This window comes from Neolamprologus brichardi, chromosome 10, assembly GCF_056152115.1.
Source record: "Neolamprologus brichardi isolate AB-2024 chromosome 10, ASM5615211v1, whole genome shotgun sequence".
NCBI classification, from domain to species: Eukaryota; Metazoa; Chordata; class Actinopteri; order Cichliformes; family Cichlidae; genus Neolamprologus; species Neolamprologus brichardi.
Window position 1 is genome coordinate 10,463,017 of NC_142113.1, and position 19,897 is coordinate 10,482,913.

The 19,897-nt window shown below is 38.8% G+C and overlaps 1 protein-coding gene across 1 annotated transcript in view; it reads right to left on the bottom strand.

The window, feature by feature from the left end:
- The window catches only part of pcdh1a (protocadherin 1a), a 96,217-nt gene extending 82,577 nt beyond the window's left edge, over positions 1-13,640 (bottom strand). The window contains exons 1-3 of the mRNA XM_006799489.2: positions 13,066-13,640; positions 4,518-5,332; positions 1,784-3,970 (exon numbers count right to left, since the gene is read on the bottom strand). Of these exons, the coding sequence (XP_006799552.1) occupies positions 1,784-3,970; positions 4,518-5,312 (2,982 nt within the window). The 5' untranslated portion in view covers positions 5,313-5,332; positions 13,066-13,640. The remainder of the gene's footprint in view (positions 1-1,783; positions 3,971-4,517; positions 5,333-13,065) is intronic.
- Positions 13,641-19,897: the final 6,257 nt, after the last annotated feature.

The window sequence follows — 19,897 nt, forward strand, 5'->3', positions numbered from 1 at the left end:
ACACAATTAACACTCTTAGATTAAGGAGCAAATCTGCACACAAACAGAGAGATTGGCACTACACACAAACACCCAGACACACCCTGTGGCTTGCAGTCATTTTGGTCCCTTATGTTGTCCATCAAGAAGACAGTGGTGACTGTTCTCTAAACTGACTCCACCCACAACGGCTTGTGATCACCTAAGCTGTCAACTAACATCTGCTAAAACTACCAACAAGCCAACTGTGAGACTGGCTCTGAAGATATCTCCACAGAAAATGTGTCACCTACACATGTTCAGAACTCAGCGGCATGTTTTCCCCTTCTATTTTTGCTAATTTTTATGTGGCAAACGTTATCTGCAAAGCCTTGGAGAATGTCAAACTGTTTTGTACGGCTGAAATGTAGGAAGTGTCTTGAAAGCTCATGTCAACTCGTCCTGGTTGAAAATAAATTGTTTACATCAATGTCAAATATTTTCAGTACTGAATAATGGCCATCCTTTGAATGCCACAGTAGCGACATGAATAAAGTATTGTTAGATCTAGTTGGTGTGTGTTTCACAAATATATCACTTTTCACTCAGTGTGGTTCAGAGGAATCAGTCATGTTAGGTTGCTAATCATACCCTGAGTTTTTGAATTTGTGGTTGTTTGTGATGGAATGCCCCTGCGCAAGGCTGTCTTTGGTGCTGGGTATTCTTTGAAGTTGTGTTATCAGCATCTTACCTCTCACTAGCTGTTTTCTTTTCTGTGTTGAATGTGAGTTCAGCACATATTTAACTAAAAAAGTAAATAAATAAAAACCACAGATCCATTTCAGTGGCTCAAGCATGTCTGTGTAACTGGTGGGATCAAGACATCTGGACATTTTTCTGTATAATAAGGGATGTTCTACTATATAAGGATAATGATAATCTGCCTTATCCCCTCCTGCACACAAATTTATATTTGTGTAGTCCAAGACACACATTTACACAGTTGCAGATGACACAGAAACCCAGAGACACACTAGCTTTCTAGCCTTACTCTCTAAAATCTTTCTGTTCGTAATCCCTTCTGACTCTATTAATATTTCTGTTTCCATGGTGATTCAAGCCCAAATGTTGTACAGATAAGAGGAGATAAGAGCATAAGGAGCAGGGAGATAAGAGCAAGTGACCTGCCGAGATCACTACAGAGCACTAGAGGTCAAGCAGAAGAGCAGAAGTAAGTAAGTGAGAACAGACCATCCCTGCTCAACACTTCTGCCAACCTGACAAAATCTCATTTTTTAGCAGTGCCACAATTGAGCAAATACTTGCAGCAACTTTCTTTCTGTCTATGCAATTTTACATATATACATGCCTTACCCAGACAAGCAAAACAAACAGTTACTAGTAAGAGAAAGAATGGATAATATAATTTTGGAAATGATTTGGTCTGTTCTTCGTATATCATCACACACAATTTACAGTAATGCACTGAGTAAAACAGCCAGTAACAAATTTGTACTAAATTTTTAACTATTGTTTTACATTTTTACAATCCAGATAGATGGCACAATGACAAAAATGGCATTCGCATAATTCAAATTTGGGACTGTTATTGTCAAAGTAAATCATATCAAATTACTAGAACTGCCAAAGTAGTCAGGAATGAGAGTTGTTGAATCTGTGATATGTTTTCAGGACTGTAGATGATAAGAATAAAATATTGCAAGTCTTATAATGAAATCGCTGCTCTTCAACATTCTCACAAAATACACCAAACCAATCACCCATTCCTCAGACAGACCTTACTATGCGCTTGAGATAACTGTACCTGTTTGTTGTTATACTTCGGTTGGCCCGTCTTGTAGCTGTAATCTGAGTACTGGTCTGAGCCAGTGGAATTGTCGTCTCCTCCTGTTCCTACGAAGGTGTTGGTGGCAGGGAGGTCCTGGACCACCTGATGCTTCTGTGAGGCAGATGGCGATTGGGCTTGCAGCTGGATGGAGGGTAAAGGGGAGTTGGAACGGTAGTGTCTGCCTATATCAGGGCTTCCTGGTGAATATGTTAAAGGCAGATGTATCCTGGGGCTATCATTGACTCCATCAAGGTTGAACTTCAGACTTTTTTGAAGGCTGACCTCTTCGTCTTCCCCGAGTGGTTTTGGAGACTTCTGAGGTTTGCCTTTCCGTCCACGTTTGCCTTTGGTGTTTTTTGGGGCCTGTTTGGGTGCATATAAGTCCTTGGTTTCCTTTTTGCCAGCTTGATATCCACTCTTGGTTTCTCTTTGGATGCGGTGGCGAATAAATACCACCACCAAGATCAACATTACAACACCTGCTACACCAGCAAGGCTTCCAAACAATATATTACTACGTTGAGCAGCAAAACCATTGTCAGGATCACCAGCAATGTCCCTGTCCAGTGGAGTGTAAAGACTGTGTCCCACTAAGGCTTCCACTAAGCTGACATTTGAAATGGTTTCATTGACATAGATGTGGACCAGGGCAGTAGCGTGGCGTGCAGGCTTCCCCTTGTCACTTACTCGCACCACTAGGCGATGCAATCCACCATGTTTGCGTGTCATCTCCTTTGCTAGAGTGATCTCTCCACTTGAGGGGGAAATGCGAAATAACTGGTAAGGGTTTCCACCAGCGATACTGAACACCAACTCTGCATTAGGGCCATTGTCCAGGTCCTCAGCTTCCACTACTTCAACGTGGCTATCTGGGGAGGCTAGAGGTGATAAGCGTCTGAAGGAAGAGTTGGAGGGCTTAGTTATCACGGGATCATTGTCATTTTCATCCAGTACATTGATTGTAACACCCACATATGAAGACCTGGGTGGCTCTCCTCCATCCACTGCTTTTAGACGGAAATTATAGCTGCTTTCTTTCTCCCTGTCAAACGAGATGCTTGAGAGAATAGTTCCTGTTCCATTTTGAACAACAAACTTTCCTTCATCAGGCTCTACAGAGAGGTGAACGTGGGCATTCTCACCTTTGTCCATATCTAGGACTGTCACCATACCAACTGGACTCAGAGGTGGCATGTTTTCCAAGACTGAAAAACTGTAGCCACTAAGCATGAATTTGGGATCATTGTCATTGCGGTCTATTACTTTTATTACAACAGTTGCTGTTCCTTTATGGACAGGAGACCCTTTATCTGCTGCAGTGACACGAAACTCATATTGTTCTTTGTGTTCACGATCAAGAGAGCTTTTGGCTCTTACTTCGCCTGTATTTGGGTCAATCTCAAACAAGCCTTTGATGGATGAATCTGGCAAAATATTATAGAGAAGTTCGGCATTAGTGCCGCTGTCAGCATCTGTGGCTATAACATCTAAAATTTTTTCTCCTGGTTGGTTTTCTTCAGCAAAATCAACCTCAAACAAGGTAGGGGAAAATATTGGAGAGTTATCGTTCACATCAGTCACTTGAACCTTCAAAGAGTTTGTACTAGAGAGTGCTGGGTTTCCAGAATCTACAGCCACAATCTCTACTCGGTAATCTCTAACTCTTTCATAGTCGAGAGGCGTGGTGGTCTGTAGGAAATACTTCCTCTTGTTGTCACTGGTTGAGTCACTGGCAGGGCGAAGCTGAAATGGCACATCACCTGCTACCACACAAGTGACCACAGCATTTTCTCCCTCATCTTTGTCAGATACTTGAACTAAAGCAACAGCTGTTCCGACTGGCATGTCTTCGGAAATATTTGCCACTCCTTCACTGTGAGTCACAAGGCCAATCCCACGAATCTCCACAGCTGGAGCATTGTCATTTTGGTCAGTCACTTCAATGGTTACAAATGTCTTAGAGCTTTTAGGCTGAGGGCCTTTATCCCTTGCTATCACATAGAAGGACAAGCTGCTGATTTCCTCCCTGTCCAGTGGTCCTTTGACATAGATGATGCCAGTGGACCGATCAATTCGTAAGAGTTTCGGCACTGGGTCTACTGCCTGGTGAAGGGTGTACTCAATTTCTCCATTCGGGCCCATGTCAGAGTCGTTTGCTTTGACCTGTAATCAAAACATATTCAATGGTTAAAGTCATTAAATATGCGCAACAGTTAGTGTTGTAACTAATGAATCATTGGTCACTGAATAAATTAATCCAGGAATCTGTGTGGGTCTAATCGCTTTAAATCACAGCATGTAGATAACTTTGTTTTGCCTATTGCTTTTCCTCTGTTTTTTGATAGTTACATCACTAGCCTTCTTTTCTCTTTTTTCTAGGATTCAATGAAAGGTTGTAAATTATTAGGCCTGACATTTCCTTCATGATAATCAGTGTAAATTTGCAGCAACACGCTGTGAAAATCCTGCACAGAGCAATTTATACTCCGAAAATAATATCTCACACTGTTCTGCAACTACATTGTCAATACAAGATATAAGCATTTATTACCTGTAGAAGGATAATGAGCTAATCCTCTCTTCAAAAATATATTGAAAAATGTAAAATCCAAAATTGAAAACTATACATTTATTCAGAAAGACATTGCTGGTTGCAATTTAACTTTGCAATCCAGACTACAACATTATACAAAAAAAGTTTTTAAATTACCTGCAACACAGAGTGTCCGACAGGGCTATTTTCCGAAACCTCTGCCTCATAGGTGGACTTTTCAAACTTGGGAGCGTTATCATTGGCATCAGTCACCACCACTCTGAGTAATGCACTGCTGTAGCGCTGAGGGTTTCCTCCGTCCACTGCCTTTATGGTGAGGTCATAAGAATCCTTTAACTCACGATCTAGGTTGCCCAGGACAATGAGCTGTGGGAGCTTCCCTCCCCTGTCATCAGCCACTTGCAAACCGAACAGGGTTGCAGCATCTGGCCCTGCAGTCAGCGCATAGTCAGCTACCCCATTCCTGTCAGAGTCCCTGTCTGTAGCTAGAGGTATGGAGAATAACGCTCCCATGATCGTGTTCTCGGGGACTGAGATGGTAAGCACAGAAGAAGGAAATTGGGGGGTGTTGTCATTGATGTCCTGTACTTCAATGCGTCCTTCAATAAGCCGTGGGCTCTGGTTTTGTATCAGATCAGTCACTGATACTTCAAATTCCAGGTAGCAGGGTTTACCCTTAGCCAGGGAGCGACAGTCCCTCAGGGTTTCTCTGTCTATAGGAATCTCTGTGGTGTAAATGTCCCCTGTCTTTCCATCGACACGAAGATAAGGGGCACCCACCTCTAGCTTGTAAAGGTGACCTGAGTCTGGCAGTCCCTGGTCTGCTGCCAGGCTACCTATAAGAGTATTTGGAGGTTGCTCCTCCTGGACCCGGTACAGGATACTGCCTTCAGCAGAGCCACAGTGCAGCACCACGACCCAACACAATATCACTTGTAAATTCAGTTCCATTAGGTCATCAGACGATCTGCCTGTAAAATGAAAAAACACAGTATGGGTCAAAAAGCTGGTTCCCTTTCTGCTGAAACCTAGCTCCATAAAGCAATATTTACATAGCTGTTACTTTTTATTTAATTATTCAAAAATGAAAAAAAAAAACCTAACAGAGGGTCAAAGTGAAAGATAGACAGGCGAAGCAAGCAGCACTGTGTTTTTGAATAATGACTCTACAGCTAAAAAATTAATTGTTTTGTTATTTTTTTTCAATAACTTGCAGTAAAACATACAGCATACCTAGAAGCACAACACAATAATTAGACAACAACAATAACAAAGAGAAAATAGGGCATTTAAAAAAAAATGCAATCATAGCTATCCCAGCATGGCTTCTTTTCAGTCTCAGAGCTTCAAGTTTCAAAGAATATCTCAGCTTTATGAATTTCATGGAAAAATGAATGTAGGAACAAGAAATTACATCTTGTGAGCTTACATCCAAAACAAACTTGAGGGCCAGTGTGGATTGTTTCAGCTGAATAATCAAATAAAAATGTAATACAAAAACTCACAGCCTAAGAGACTCATTATTTCTGTATTACACAGCTAGACATTGAGTAGGGAAGCAATGTAGCTCTAAAATAACCTATGGTTTGAAATCCACGCTCAAGAATACACCCTTACGAGCGAGCCATGATTTTGTCTGCTGAGAGAAATGAAATATTTGACCAATTTGTTTACCCAAGAGGAATCTAACAATGAACACTTGCATACTAAAGGTCATAGAGTCAAATTTCTTTCTCATGCCAATTATGCAACTTTGCTACTATCACCGCATCCAGCTTCCACCTGCCATTGCACAATGCAGACATTTCCACACTCCATTGCCACTGGCTAGCTCAAACACTGTAATTATTATGTTTGATTTTGAACCTTTCAACTCTACAATTATGACCCATTATTTTAGTGTCTTCTTTGATCTTTACTCCCTCTAGCAAAAGACTTCTGTTTTTTTTCATGCTGCAATGATTTTAGAGTATAATTATTTCCCCTCTCTCTCTTTCTTTCTGTGTGTGTGTGTATATGCATGTGTGTGTGTGTGTGTGTGTGTGTGTGTGTGTGTGTGTGTGTGTGTGTTTGAGTCCTATTGGTAATTGAAATAGGAGCAATCATTGGGGTTAAGTATCAAGGTCTCATGCTCTGGAAAACTTCATCGTGAAAACAGTTTAAAAAAATTGTGTGTCTGCTGAATCAGTGAGTGTCCACTTACTAATCAAGTAGAGTTCATTTCAGTGCATCCGATTTTATTGTGCTATGTTTGTGTTACTAATGCAAAACTTCAATATGCTGATCAATACCAGCTTTAATGACTCGGGTTATAATTAGACAACAGCAGTCCATGTCACAGTCACTGTCTCTTCAATACTGCACTGTTTTAAAGCTTTTCTTTATTTTCAAAGGCTTTTAAAGAAAGTTACAGCGAAAACAAAATGCTACTTCTAGTTTAAAAAGTTATGTAGAAGTAAATCATTATGTTAATCCAAACACAGGTGAATAGTTCCAATTATTTCCACAATAGTTTTTCAACTGAAACAGAAAAGAACACAGGTGCTCAGTCTAGTGTGGGTCTATGTCGTCGGTTAGGGATTAGGAAAAGAACAAGAGGAATCAATGCTTCCCTAGTCAGTGTGGGTGAGAGCTGATAGAAATATACATACAAGACAGCAAATGGAGTTATTTAAAATGCAACTGCATGCCACAATGTTCCATACAGGAGTAAGGTAAATGAGTATTAAGCTGGACAGCAAAACACAAATATACAGAAATTCAATGAAAAATCCAATTCCTTTTGAATACATTAAAATTGAAAGTGCTAGTTATTGATGCACTAATTGCTCAAAAATCAATGTCTCCCTTTTTACATTTGTGAGGAGAACCTTTAGTCAATGTGGCACGAACAGTGATTGTGCTTTCTCCAGTTCATGTTTGCAGTATAAAAAGGCGGGAAGAAGCAAAAACGCAATCAGCAGATACACTTTTCTTATACCCAAGACTGACATTAACAGCATCCCATGGGATATAATTTAAGGGGAATTATAAATCACACTGTAAATGTTTCATACTGCTGCCTACCATTCCATTAAACACATGCTTTCAACAAGATATGTGAACTTATGAGGTGTGCATGTATGTATTGCTTCAATTAAGTTGGTATTTGGAGAATTCAGTAAAAATTACTTTCGCTTACTTGATATGTGCATCATCTTTTTTTTTTCATTTCTATCTTAAAATTCACTGTTAAATTTCAAAGTTTTCAAATGTATTTATACAATGTGGCATCTAAAAATGGCATACCGTAGCTGATTTTATAATGGTTTGGTTGTAACTGCTCCCCTGATATTATAGCCACTTCTGCAATGAATAGCCATGCTTTGATAGTGACATGATTGTTATGGTTGATGACACTCATGACTTAATGTTTTCCAGTTGGCCTCATGCCTGTCTTCCAGATGGCACCATGCCTGACAGTCTAGTGAATTAGTGTCCTTTTTTTCTTTGTTTACATTTACATTAAAATTCATGTTGTTTGTAAAATATGCGTTTTGCTATCACTCAGTGAGAATCTCTGCTGAATATCATTGACACCACGCCTTTGGGTTTTATCTCACATTTCTCAGCTTTCGCACAAATATTTTATCAAAAGCTTGACAGTGCCAGATTTCCTTTTCTCATCTCAAAGTGCTCTGAGGTGGTGGCAAAGGGAAACAGGAGATTTTTCCCTACTGGAGGATGTGAAACTTCTTGGACTACTGGATGTCTCACTGAAATTTACTACCTGAGCAGCAAAATTGATAAATTAGAAGTGCTAAACACAACTAGGAGTGACATTTCCTGCGTCTCAGCTCTTTTTCTCCAAAAAACTTAGTTATCATCTGTCATCCCAGATGGTAGACCCACAAGACTACAAGCTGATTCAGGCAGATCCCGATACATAATTCAGCAGAAAATCAAAGGGAGGAACAAGAGGTTAGTTCTCTCACAGTGATAAAATGTTTTTGTCATAGGTGAGTCCTGTTGAACTGCTCAAAAAATCAAATACTTTTCTTAGTCATTTCCAAAATTAAGATTTTAGCTTCCTTAATAAATGAAATCAGCAATAAAAATGTCAGCTCTGGAGGAAAAATACTGAACTGGATCAGACATTGCAATATTGAGAAAGTGCTAGGCTGAGAAAATGAAATCTTTTTGGTTATTAAAATTCACCCTGTCAACAACCAAGTATTGTGGCAGCACTGCTGTAATAAACTAAAAAAGAATCACTGAACATAAACTTTTTTTTCATTTGTCGTCTGAACAACCAATTATAACTCTAAATTATGTTTTGCTAGCTGCTCCACGGGACAACTTTGACATTGCTTGCTTGGGTAACTCCAACTGTAGTACAACTTGTGTAAGTCCAGGAGGCAGAACTGTAGAGACTGTGTATGGCCTAGGTGACTCTAATTCCCTTGAGCACTGTTTGTTGGAAAATACACCGTGTTCAAATAGACAATCCAATTAGCATACTGAGCCAGAGACCTTATGAAGGTGATCCAGAGCAACACATATTCTTCGGAAAAAAACAAAATCCTTCCAAATACAATCAAGGCATCCACCGTTTGACTGAGGAGGGAACTTTAAGTCTACCAGTGAAGCAGCACTCACCACAAAACCTCATGCTGTGATCACGCAATGGTCCAGATGGTTGCTATGTTGAAAAAACTGAAAAATGAATGCTGAAGGCAGCCTGTACCACAGTATGGAGGTGGACTTTCAAAGAGAGCCTCAAACTGCCCGATGGGTCTAGTGTCTGTTGTTTGTTTTGTATAGATGTTTAACTTTGCAACAGAAAACGCAGTCGAGGCAAAACTGCTTAGCAGTAGAGTTTAAGAGCCCAAGGTTTATCTGGATTGACCTGCCACACAGCAAGAACTCTGCCTGGCCAAACCTTAGCTTATTAAGACCATCAGGAGTGCCAACTGTAAGTAGTCCAAAAGTCCAGACAATTGAGTCGATGTTTTATGACTTATGTTCAGTTTGGCCATCATTACACAGACTCACAATTTGCTGGAGAAGCTCATCCAAGCATACTTTTTCCTCTGTCAACGACCTCTATAGATAACAGTGTCTCTAAGAGGGGAAGAAAAGTGGTTCTCACTCATGCCCACTTTCACACCTGGGAGGTTGTTGTCACTTATGTTCAAGTTTTACTGAAATGTAGTGTAGAGGTGTAGAGGTTGCTATTTGACTACACAACTCCTTGACCTGAAGGCAAAAAAACAAACCTTGAAAAAAGTGTCTGGTAAAGTACTGTGGTACTTTTTGCTGCATTATTTTTTATAAAGAAAAAGAAACAAATAGAACCATTAAATGTGAAATTATGTTATGTGTTAAATTTAGTTTGTCTTTTCTACAACCATAGACCTTTGTAATAATTAAAAGAAATGACCATTGCTTATTTGCCAGAAAAAAACATGCTGTTTTGATTTGAATTTCAGCAATATATTCAGAACAATACTGTTGTCTCCTAACAATATATCTTCCATCATTATCCTTCTGATGTCTGCGTATCATAGATTGAAGAAATAATAATCATTGATGCGCTTCACCATGTTCTAAAATAAATGAATAGATAAAAATGCAGGACTCCTCCACTCCACTGCTGCAATTTTTTGTTCTTCATTGAGGAGAAGGGGAAAAACTTCACAGGCAGCTAATACATCAGTCAAACTACGAGGTCTGATTGAGCCTCACACTGAGCCCTCACACAGTGCACAACCCAGTTGACCCATCTGTTCAAGAGAACTTTTCAACTTCTGCGTGTCTACAATCAAAGTGCCAGCCTAGGTTGTGTCAGGTTGTGCTGCGGTTCCCAAGGAAACAAGTCCCTGCCTCGCTAAGGCTGTGGTTGCTGAACCCAGTCATAACAATGACCTCTGAAAAATTGGTACCATCCAAGCCTATATGACAGATCCAGTCCTGAATCAACTGGAGAGAAGTGCAGAGATATCTTTACCACTGTTTACTGCTATAAAAAAAGTGGTGCTACAATTTTCATTCTGAGGACACACACACAATATATATATATATATATATATATATATATATATATATATATATATATATATCTACAGAGAAAGAGAGACACATGAAAGAATTAGCATTACTTTATTTACTGTAAGTAACTCTGATAAATATAGGGAAGGAAATACAAGTAGGAGGGTGAAGTTTGATTAAACAGAAATAATTGGTAAGATAAATGCTAATAAAAAAGTTAATGCAGTACTTCAGCTAACAATAACATTGTATAAATTATGGAGTGATTATGTTGTTTTTCATTTTTGTAATTGAAAAATAAATAACACATCTTTTACATGCCAGTAGTAATTTGCATTGTTTGTGAAAGATTGTGAAGTAGATCAAAATCGACTTTTAGAACAATATTTAGCTTAAAATGAAATTATTTAAAAAAAATGATAAAGGGGTTTGTGCCTGATTATGTAAGTGTTGGTATTATACATTTAAAAAAAAAGGTAGTTATAAAAATGAAGAACAATATAATTGTGCTGCGGAGCATGTGCGCCTGCTCTGGTTGCTATGGAGACAGACTATCTTCTGACTGAGTCAACTCAGAGACTGACTGGGTGACATTTGCTCTTTAAGTTGGCCGCTCCACAGGTCCAGCAGAAATGACTCACATGCAGAATTAACTGAGGCATAATAGTAAATTACTCATAAGAAAAAAGGTTAGAGTTGTGCCGTGAAGAAAAAAAATCATCAGAGGAATTAAAATTGGCTATTTTGTAGTAGTTTTGCAGCAACTGATAAAAGCAGGACCTGAATTTTCACCTGTTACATGCTGGGACTCAGGTTCATGAATTTGTGCTGTACAACGCTGTTCTGTGCTCCTTCCTGCTTTGCCAGAGTGTGGAAAGATAACAGATGATTTAATGATTTTCTCAACTGATGTGATTTGATGTATTGGCTGACTCTGCGCCTTTAGCTAGTATAACAGGTAAAATCCATTACCCTCCCACCGGCATGATTTATGATTGGTAGTATCACAGCTATGGGTCTCTCTTTACACTGCTGATGTACCAATGGAATTTACTGCCAAATGTAAGGCTGCACTCTTATACTGACTGCAAACTGTGGGTTTCGGTAATGAGAAAGCAACAGCCTTTGGTTGGAAACACTTTCTAAAGCCGTGAGCACTGGAATTATCCATATGCATGCTGAGACGCAGAACACTCATGTGTCACTCCTGTCACAAAGAAGTAAAATTAAAAATTAAAAAAAAAAGAAATACACTGAGATCGAAAAGGCCACATTCCGATATTAAAAGGTTCTTTATATAAAGATATAAAGAAACTGGCAGGTCGTTTAATTTGGATTCCTCACTGCTCTGTGTAACATGATTAAAACAGAGTTTAATTTCCTTATAGGGGTTATTGTACTGCTTTTGTGCAGTAAAGGTTCACTCCCTCAAGCTCAAATACCTGCTGGAGAAGTCAGAAAAAAATCCTTTTGTGCCCTTTCCACAATTTGATCCGTTTACCACACACTTACCCTTCCTTCAGCAACCCCATTACATGGCACATTGCATGTTATTGTACAATATTCAGAGGAAAGTTCCCTACTGGTAATAATTCAAAAATAAAATAGGCAGAGGAAATTAGCCTTACAGTCTATTCTTATGTGGGATAGATAGATAGATAGATAGATAGATAGATAGATAGATAGATAGATAGATAGAAGTTTTATTCACTGAATGATTTAGATAATAACATTTAACAGGTTCATGTCTTACAGACAGTTTCTCAGATCTGGGCTACAAGTAGGTTATAGGCCTGTTTGATCTGCTCTGTTATGACGGCCTTGTAGCCTAAAGTATGTGTGGGAACTTAGACCGACATCATTACGTAGAGCAGACTATTAAAATGTGCCTGGTGGTCGGCGGAGTGGCGAGAAACAACACCCCAGACTCTCACTGGAGAGCACAGGAGATTACCCGTGCCGATGATCTGATCAAAGATTTCACCCCCCAATTATAAGCACGAATCTCTCCATAGAAAAACTGTATAACAGTTATGAACACGACAGGCTGCAGGAGAAGTCCGAATTGTTTGCAAGAAATTGTTCAGAGTAAACAACGCCAAATCAAGATGCACGAATAAAGGCAATTAGTATGATGTTTGCAGCTAGTATGGGATAAATGGCGAAAGAAGGATGATACAAATGGTTCACATTTTCTGCTTCACAGAATCATAATGGTGCAATAAAATGCAATTAGCCGATCGCCGGTACAGATCAGCTTGAAGCACACGCACTCATATTGTCGCTGAAGTGCAATGATATGCAGAGTTAATGACTTAATACCAACCCCGACGCAGGCTGGAACTCGTGTCTACTCGGATGGGTTTTAATTAAAATGCATCGTCTAATTTATCATGCAGCGGATCCTTATTGCGGGTGGCACATCTAGCCTTTGTACCGCCTATCAACCTGTAACACCGAACAGCCAGCTGTTTTGTGCTCTGTGTGTGTCTATTATAAAGTGCAACTTGTTGTATAAACGATCTGTTTGAGCCACGGCCTGTGTTAAGCGACAACACTTCAGACAAGTCCGAAATGCATTCCTATAAACTTCATTGGCATTGCATCATGAATCACGCACAGTGGCCACCGGTCAAATCAACTTTCTTGATTATTTCTGCAGTAATTTCAGTACCTGAGCCAGAGACTTTTTACGTGAGCGCTTGTCGCGTAGCCAATTCTTCCCGCAGCTGATATGTCCAGCGGTGCTCCCAGAGGCAGGTGTCTAACCCTCAAACCTCCGTCACAGTGCTGAGATCAAAAATCACTTCAGCAGCCACAAAATCCATAGACAGTACTCAGAACTTTCCGCATGAAAATTCAGAATCCTTCGTTCACCGCCGTCCGACAGTGTGAAGAACAGAGACAGTTTTCAGTCCGTTGGAATATGCGGCTGTAACTTATGAGCAATTATATTGTATAGACTGTTTTATGATAGAGATGGGAAACCAAGAATCTCATTCCATAAAGATGCCCTACTGTGTGCCATTTTCAATCCTCAGTAACTGATCCTTGGAAAGATTTGCACTCGCTGTCGCATCCCTTTGCTCCAAGTTTCTCCAGCCCTGATCTAAGTAGCTTAGAGCGCACTCTAAGGACGCACTGGATGTCTAAAACACAGCAAAAGAAATGTCATTTTCGCAACGTGCAAAAATAAACCGCTAACCGGTTCTAAACAAGAAGCCCATCTGAAGCATTTCCAGACAGCAAGTGGTGAGATACAGTGGGTACGTTAGTTGCTCCCCTAGCTCCCTCTCTCTTTTCTCTCTCTACTCATCAGAGCGTGGGAGGAGGTGGGGCTCCCATCCACCGCAGCACACAGCAACTTCATACTCTACATTATGCCAAGGCTGCCTACCAGGAAATTATGTGATGCCTACAGTTTAAGAGGATCTTATTAAACTGGGTCAGCTCAAACAGGGGGATGCACCTTATTAAATAAGCTTATCAAGAAATCACTCCGCTTGCCTTACACTATTTTAATTCGTGTCAGTCTTTCCTTTCCCCTCAAAACTGCTCACTAATCACACAACGTGTCCAAAATTGATGTAACAGGTAGCCAGTGCCGGCGGTTTACTTGTTGATATGCATTACATGTAGCAAAATGAGCGGCCTAAAATGGAAGCTGTTTGGCCACTATTTATTCATTTGGCGCCACCCTCAGGCGGTTATGATAGGGAAGAAGAGAAGCAGCACAGTCTATATCTGCTGAGGAAACTGTTAATAATGCTTGATGTAGGAGTAATATGCGCTACACTGTCTTGTTCTTGGAGACAATGACTATCAACTGCACGTGAAACAAACTGTGCTGTTGGTGTACAATGGAATAAACGAGTAATGTGTGGCATCATCTGTTAAAACTGCAGCAGTGTAATTAAAAAAAACAATGCTTTTGCTCAGGGCTATAAATCAGCATGGCTCAGCAGGGAGAGAAATTCATCCCACGCCACAGTTACTCTCTTCCTTTCTTCCTGAACACTGATGCCAGTGATCATAACTGCTTAGGCATAAAGCAATGGACCAGGAGTAATGAGTCAAATGCAGGGTTTTGTCACAAAGGAAAGCCTTAAGCAATGTCCTCCGGAGAAAACTTGATTTCCTATCTTCCCAAGCCATTCAGAAGCAAGAGTTTATCAGAGTGTTTCCAGTCTGTGATCCTTTACTCCTCCCCCATCTCTCATTAGCTGCAAACACACAGCTGTTGGGTTACCTCTCCAGGGCTCCCATTAAGGGATGCCACTCAGGCTTACAGTGTCCCTGAGCCAATCATATTAGAGCTCCCGCCCACGCATCGCCACCGCTATGCTGCTTTTCAACAGCCATACTAATAACATTTAAGTAATTTCACAGGTGGCCCAGAAGGCGCCTGAGAACACTGCGAGGTAGCCTACAAAATGAAAGGGTAAATGTTGGAAGAGAAGAAATGAACATTTTATGCATACAAATTAAAATCAATTACGAAATAATTAGGAGATTATGAGTCAGTGTTCCAACAAAGTGACCAACCCACTTGAGCAAAATCATTATATTTCATTATAGATGTGTTAAAGAATCATTTTTGTGATTTGGTTGTTTGCTGATCTTTTCCTGTCTAATTAAATAGACAATTGGAAATTGAAGGCAGTGTTTCAAGACAGTTAAAGTGAAACAACTGATTACATGTATGGTGGCCTTGTTAAAGCTTCACTCAAAGCGATTTTCTGAGGATATCTGGCATTCATATTCATGCTTTTATTTAACCAGAGTGCTGAGACAGACCAAGGCCATGATTTAACATTTCTATTGTCTATTTCAGGTATAACTGGTTCAGTGTAGCCTAAAACACTGCATTTGATGTCTTTATTAGCCAGTTTAAAGAGCGCAGGCAGGTTTGATTCCCATTCTCTTTTTCCTGGTGGCCATATTATGATGTGAGGGAAAAACGAGGACAAGGGAAGGGTAATAGGTGCATCAGAAGAAAGGCAGATTATGCCCTCAAATTTCCCAAAAGGGCCTGCCCACCATGCACAATCTAGCCAGCACATTGTCTGTGGCCAGCACCCTGAATACTACAGTCTCATACTTGGCTTTATCTGATTTATTTCAAAGCTGACCTAGTCCAGCCAGCACATTCAACAAACATCAATTAAGAACTTGGCAAGTACTCCAGAAAATATGTTTTCAGGACCCATTTCCAATTACGTCAACTGATGCTGAAAAACTTGGAAGCTTTTGTAAGCTTGAATCCTCTAAGGCAGACGGAATGTTAGAATTCTAAGCTTGTGGTTTGTTTGCTCTCACAAGCACACAGCAACACAGCATGTGAATGTGATCTGTATACATTTACATCTATTCTCTTATCATAAACCACACCTGGAGCACCGTCCCTCCTCCCACAAACACATACTTTCGGAGGAGGCATACACAAAGAAACGACAAATACAGAATCAACAACATGCAGAAGCAAGGTGACACACACGCAACACAAATGGACATCAAAAGCAGAAAAAATGAGGTGAAAATGTTGTCAGTATATACTTTGAAGTGCAAATCCATACTGAATGATAATGGGCAAAAAAAAAAAAAAAAAACTTTTCCCACAATGTTCTCTATAGATACAAATGTTCAAAGTTGGGGAAACTCTTGTCACATCCCAGTCAGTTTTTCCTTTTGACAGATGATTGAGCAGACACGCTGTGCCATCACAGGGTGTGGCCAGACATACTACAAGATTTAAGCCCATAGGCATCAGTGCAGCAGTAGTTCTCTGCCATATGTGATCTGGAGCGACTTTACTCTCTAAATGTCACTGCAATAAAAATAAAGTGAGATATGTCAGCTGTGGGGAAGACCATCCTTTATCTTTCTTATATTTCTTTTCTTTTCCTTTTCCTTCTTGTGCTGACTCAGTTGAAGAATATGATGCATTCAAATATTTAGAAAATCTACTTGTGGAGCCAAAGCATATGGGTCAACTGACAGATAGAGGGAGCACTGATGCGAAGAGAAAAATGCACTGTTCTTTAGCCATTCAGCCCAGAGAGACAGACAAGGAACAAACTTATAAGGTAAGATTTGACCAAAAAAATGTAAATCTGATTTGTTTAAAGATGTATAGTTTCTGATTTTTGTTGAATAGACTCATAATTTTATAGAAATAAGAGATAAATGTTAAAACAATTCTGCAGTAATACTAGAGGGATGTCTTAAGAATATTTACCCACAAGTAATAGATACTTGGTTTCAACAATAAAATGGTGAAAAGGCTAAAAGTAATGAATAAACAGCAAAATTGATCAATTGAAGCAGGTGTCTAATAAAATGAATATATAAGAAAAAATGGTAAATGATTATGCTGATGGATGAAAAAAAAGGTTGACACAATAATTAGTCATGGAGAAATGGTTAAAATGTTAAATTGCAATAAATATGTCACTGAATACCAAAACTAATAAATAAATCCAAAAGAATTTACATGAACATATTTTCATTTGTTGAAGATGAACCTTAAAAAATGTAAATATTTTTGACTGAGATTATAAATAATTGAACACATTTTTTACTTCTGTGCACATCAGTTGTTGGAATTAAAGAAACCGTCCATTACGTCCTTCAATTTGCTGTAACAGTAATAGGTTGATCATAGCAGCAACTTTACTTACCTCCCAAGTATAAAAATGTTGGGGTTTATGTTGTTGTTGTTTCTTAATATATTGCAAATCCATTACATTTCGTTCCATAATCTGGTGCAAATTATATGAAGATCCCTAGTGATGTAATTCTGCATTGTCTAATTCATTTTTTTTCAGTTTAGCTGAGAAAACAGTTTTAGAATATCAGAAAATATCACATATTTGATTTAGACATTACTGATTCATTACACAACTTTAAATCCCTCCTTTGTGATGAGTGAAAAGTGAGGATTATCTATAAATATAATGTTCCTATATCATTGCAGACATATTAATACCTCTGCAAACACACAATACAAGCCACAGTTTGTGGTAAAACTCTAAATTTGATGTTTTTCATGTCAATAGGAAAGACAGCTCAAAAAAATGAAATAAATAAAAGAAACAATATTAGTCACGTCAGGTGGAAATGATCTAACAAGTAAAATGTGGTAATGGACAGCTGATTTCCTAATGGCAGACAGGTATCAGAAGAGACTTAAAAGATGTGTGTTTATAAAGCTGTCAGCACCACATGAACAACTCACCGTCACTCCTGTCAAGATTTACCTTGGTGTCTGAGTGTGTGGTAGGCGTTGGGTGTGGGAGAGAGAGTGTTTGTGTGTATGTGTGCACTTAAGATCTGCGGTTAAAAAGACTGAACAATTTAGCAGTAATATTTCCACCAGCAGCTCCTGATTCTATTCTGTTGTCGTTACATATAATGTATAATTCCTTTTTTTCCCCCACACAGTGACATACATGAAACCAGCGAGGAGCTTAGCATTATTCCCTCTATATATATAGCTATAGCTATATATTCTTAAGGGGAGATATAGAGATTGTCAGCTCAGTGACAAAGCCAAAGCATCAGTAAAAAGTCAAGACTGGCTGCAGTCATTGGTTAAGGCTTTGCTTATTCTTCTGAATTTATTCCTTTTGTATGAGGTCTGACCCTCACTTCACCTTTGTAGAATACCACAGACAGTATATGTTGGTAGAAAAATAACATGCAGACTATGCTGCTAGGTTTTATTCAGTGAGGAGACTCTACAGTTAGAGAAGACACTTGGACTTGTGTTTAGACCCATGTGGTTTGGTTAATTAACAGAAAGAGCTCTCTTGCAAGCAGAGTATTGAGAGGCAGGAAGATCCACATAACCCGTCCCTTGTGTAAATGAAATATATGAAAACAAGGTGCTATGGAAATAGCACTTTCATTTTCACCAGACTGGACTCAAAACAACCAACGAATGGGGAGATGTTTTAAAATTAATTAACACTTTAGTGAATATGATGAGTATATAGCACAGTGGGAGTGAGTAATCCTGTTACTGTCATGAAAGCATGTCTTCATGTCTTATCCTAAGGCTTTCTTATCATATTGAGTAGGCTACATTTATTCCAGGTGCTATATGGATGTCACTGTTCCTCTTATTGGAGCATGCTGGTTTGCTTTGTGTTTAGGAATTCCAAGAGCTAGAGCAGTTTGCATTTCTTCTTCGTGTTCATTGTTTTTGTTTGCCACTGGGTTTGGATTATATTCACATGATTAAAAAAGCAGCAAAAATAACACTTCTGATAGAGAAACAGTAGGCTTTAAACATCTCTCCAGTCATTTGTCACACGGCACAGTTCCTAACCCTAAACCATCTACAGAAACTGGGAAAGAGATAGTGAGATTAAATTAAGCTACTTAGCATTTTGATTTTTTTTTTTTTTAATAAAGATTCAAATTATGCAGAAAATCATAAATAAAGACTGTCAATTTGAATTGGTGAGCAAATGGTATCATTCATTTACTTATGTTTTACAATCTAAATCAGAGACCAACAAGCTTGACTTAGGATAAAGTTATTTTGCCTTCAAACCTGTATTTTTGTGTGTATGTGTGTGTATGTGTCATCCTAACACAGTAAGAGATGACTGATTAACAGAAGAAGAAGAGTCGATATTATGGCATAAAACAGCAAAGATATCTTGCTTTAAAAATCTAGTTAGTCATAGAGGTCTAACATGGATGAAATAGACATAAGAAGCTAGACAGTGCTGTTACTACTAATAAAACAACACAATAGAAGATGCAGGTTGGTATTTAGTTAGTCTGCTTTAACCTGTTGGCACGGCTGCAGAAGAGAAATCTGAGAAAAAAATGCTTGTAAAAAAGACTTATTGCAAAAATACTTCCTGCATTTTGATTTGGGTATTCATTATCTCCCTTTAACATTTTAAATTAGCTGTTCATTTTGAATTCCTATTCTTTTTGCCAGTTGGTTCAAACATTAGAGTGAGGCACTTAAGCAAATTAGACTATGATCACATACACATATTATCATGTATGGCTCTTGGGGATCATTGTTGTGTATTTTCACATGGAAAAAGATCCATAACCCTTAAATAAATAGTGCACTATATTTTGAGGGATAAAAGAATTAAATGTCTTAACACAAAATAAAATACTGAAAATCTGTAAAACTTCCAAAAGGTCCAAAACATAAAACTTTAAATATAACTATAATATAAATTTGTGGGAGTTACACTGAGAAAGACAGAAGACTATATTGTTGTTTTGATTATGTGATGTTGGTAAAATGGTGTCTAAATTCCACATTTTGATACTGGTCAAAATCACATTTTTTTGTTATCATGCTTAAAATGTGAAAGTCTACTTAACAAACACCATATTTGCAACAAACATGAGATAAAAAAGACAGTAGTGTTTGTTTGTACCTGACTACATAAACCACTGTTGCTCACTGTGTCATACAATATTCTTCCATATGATGGTAGATGGGCTGTTTCCTTAGAAACAGACAC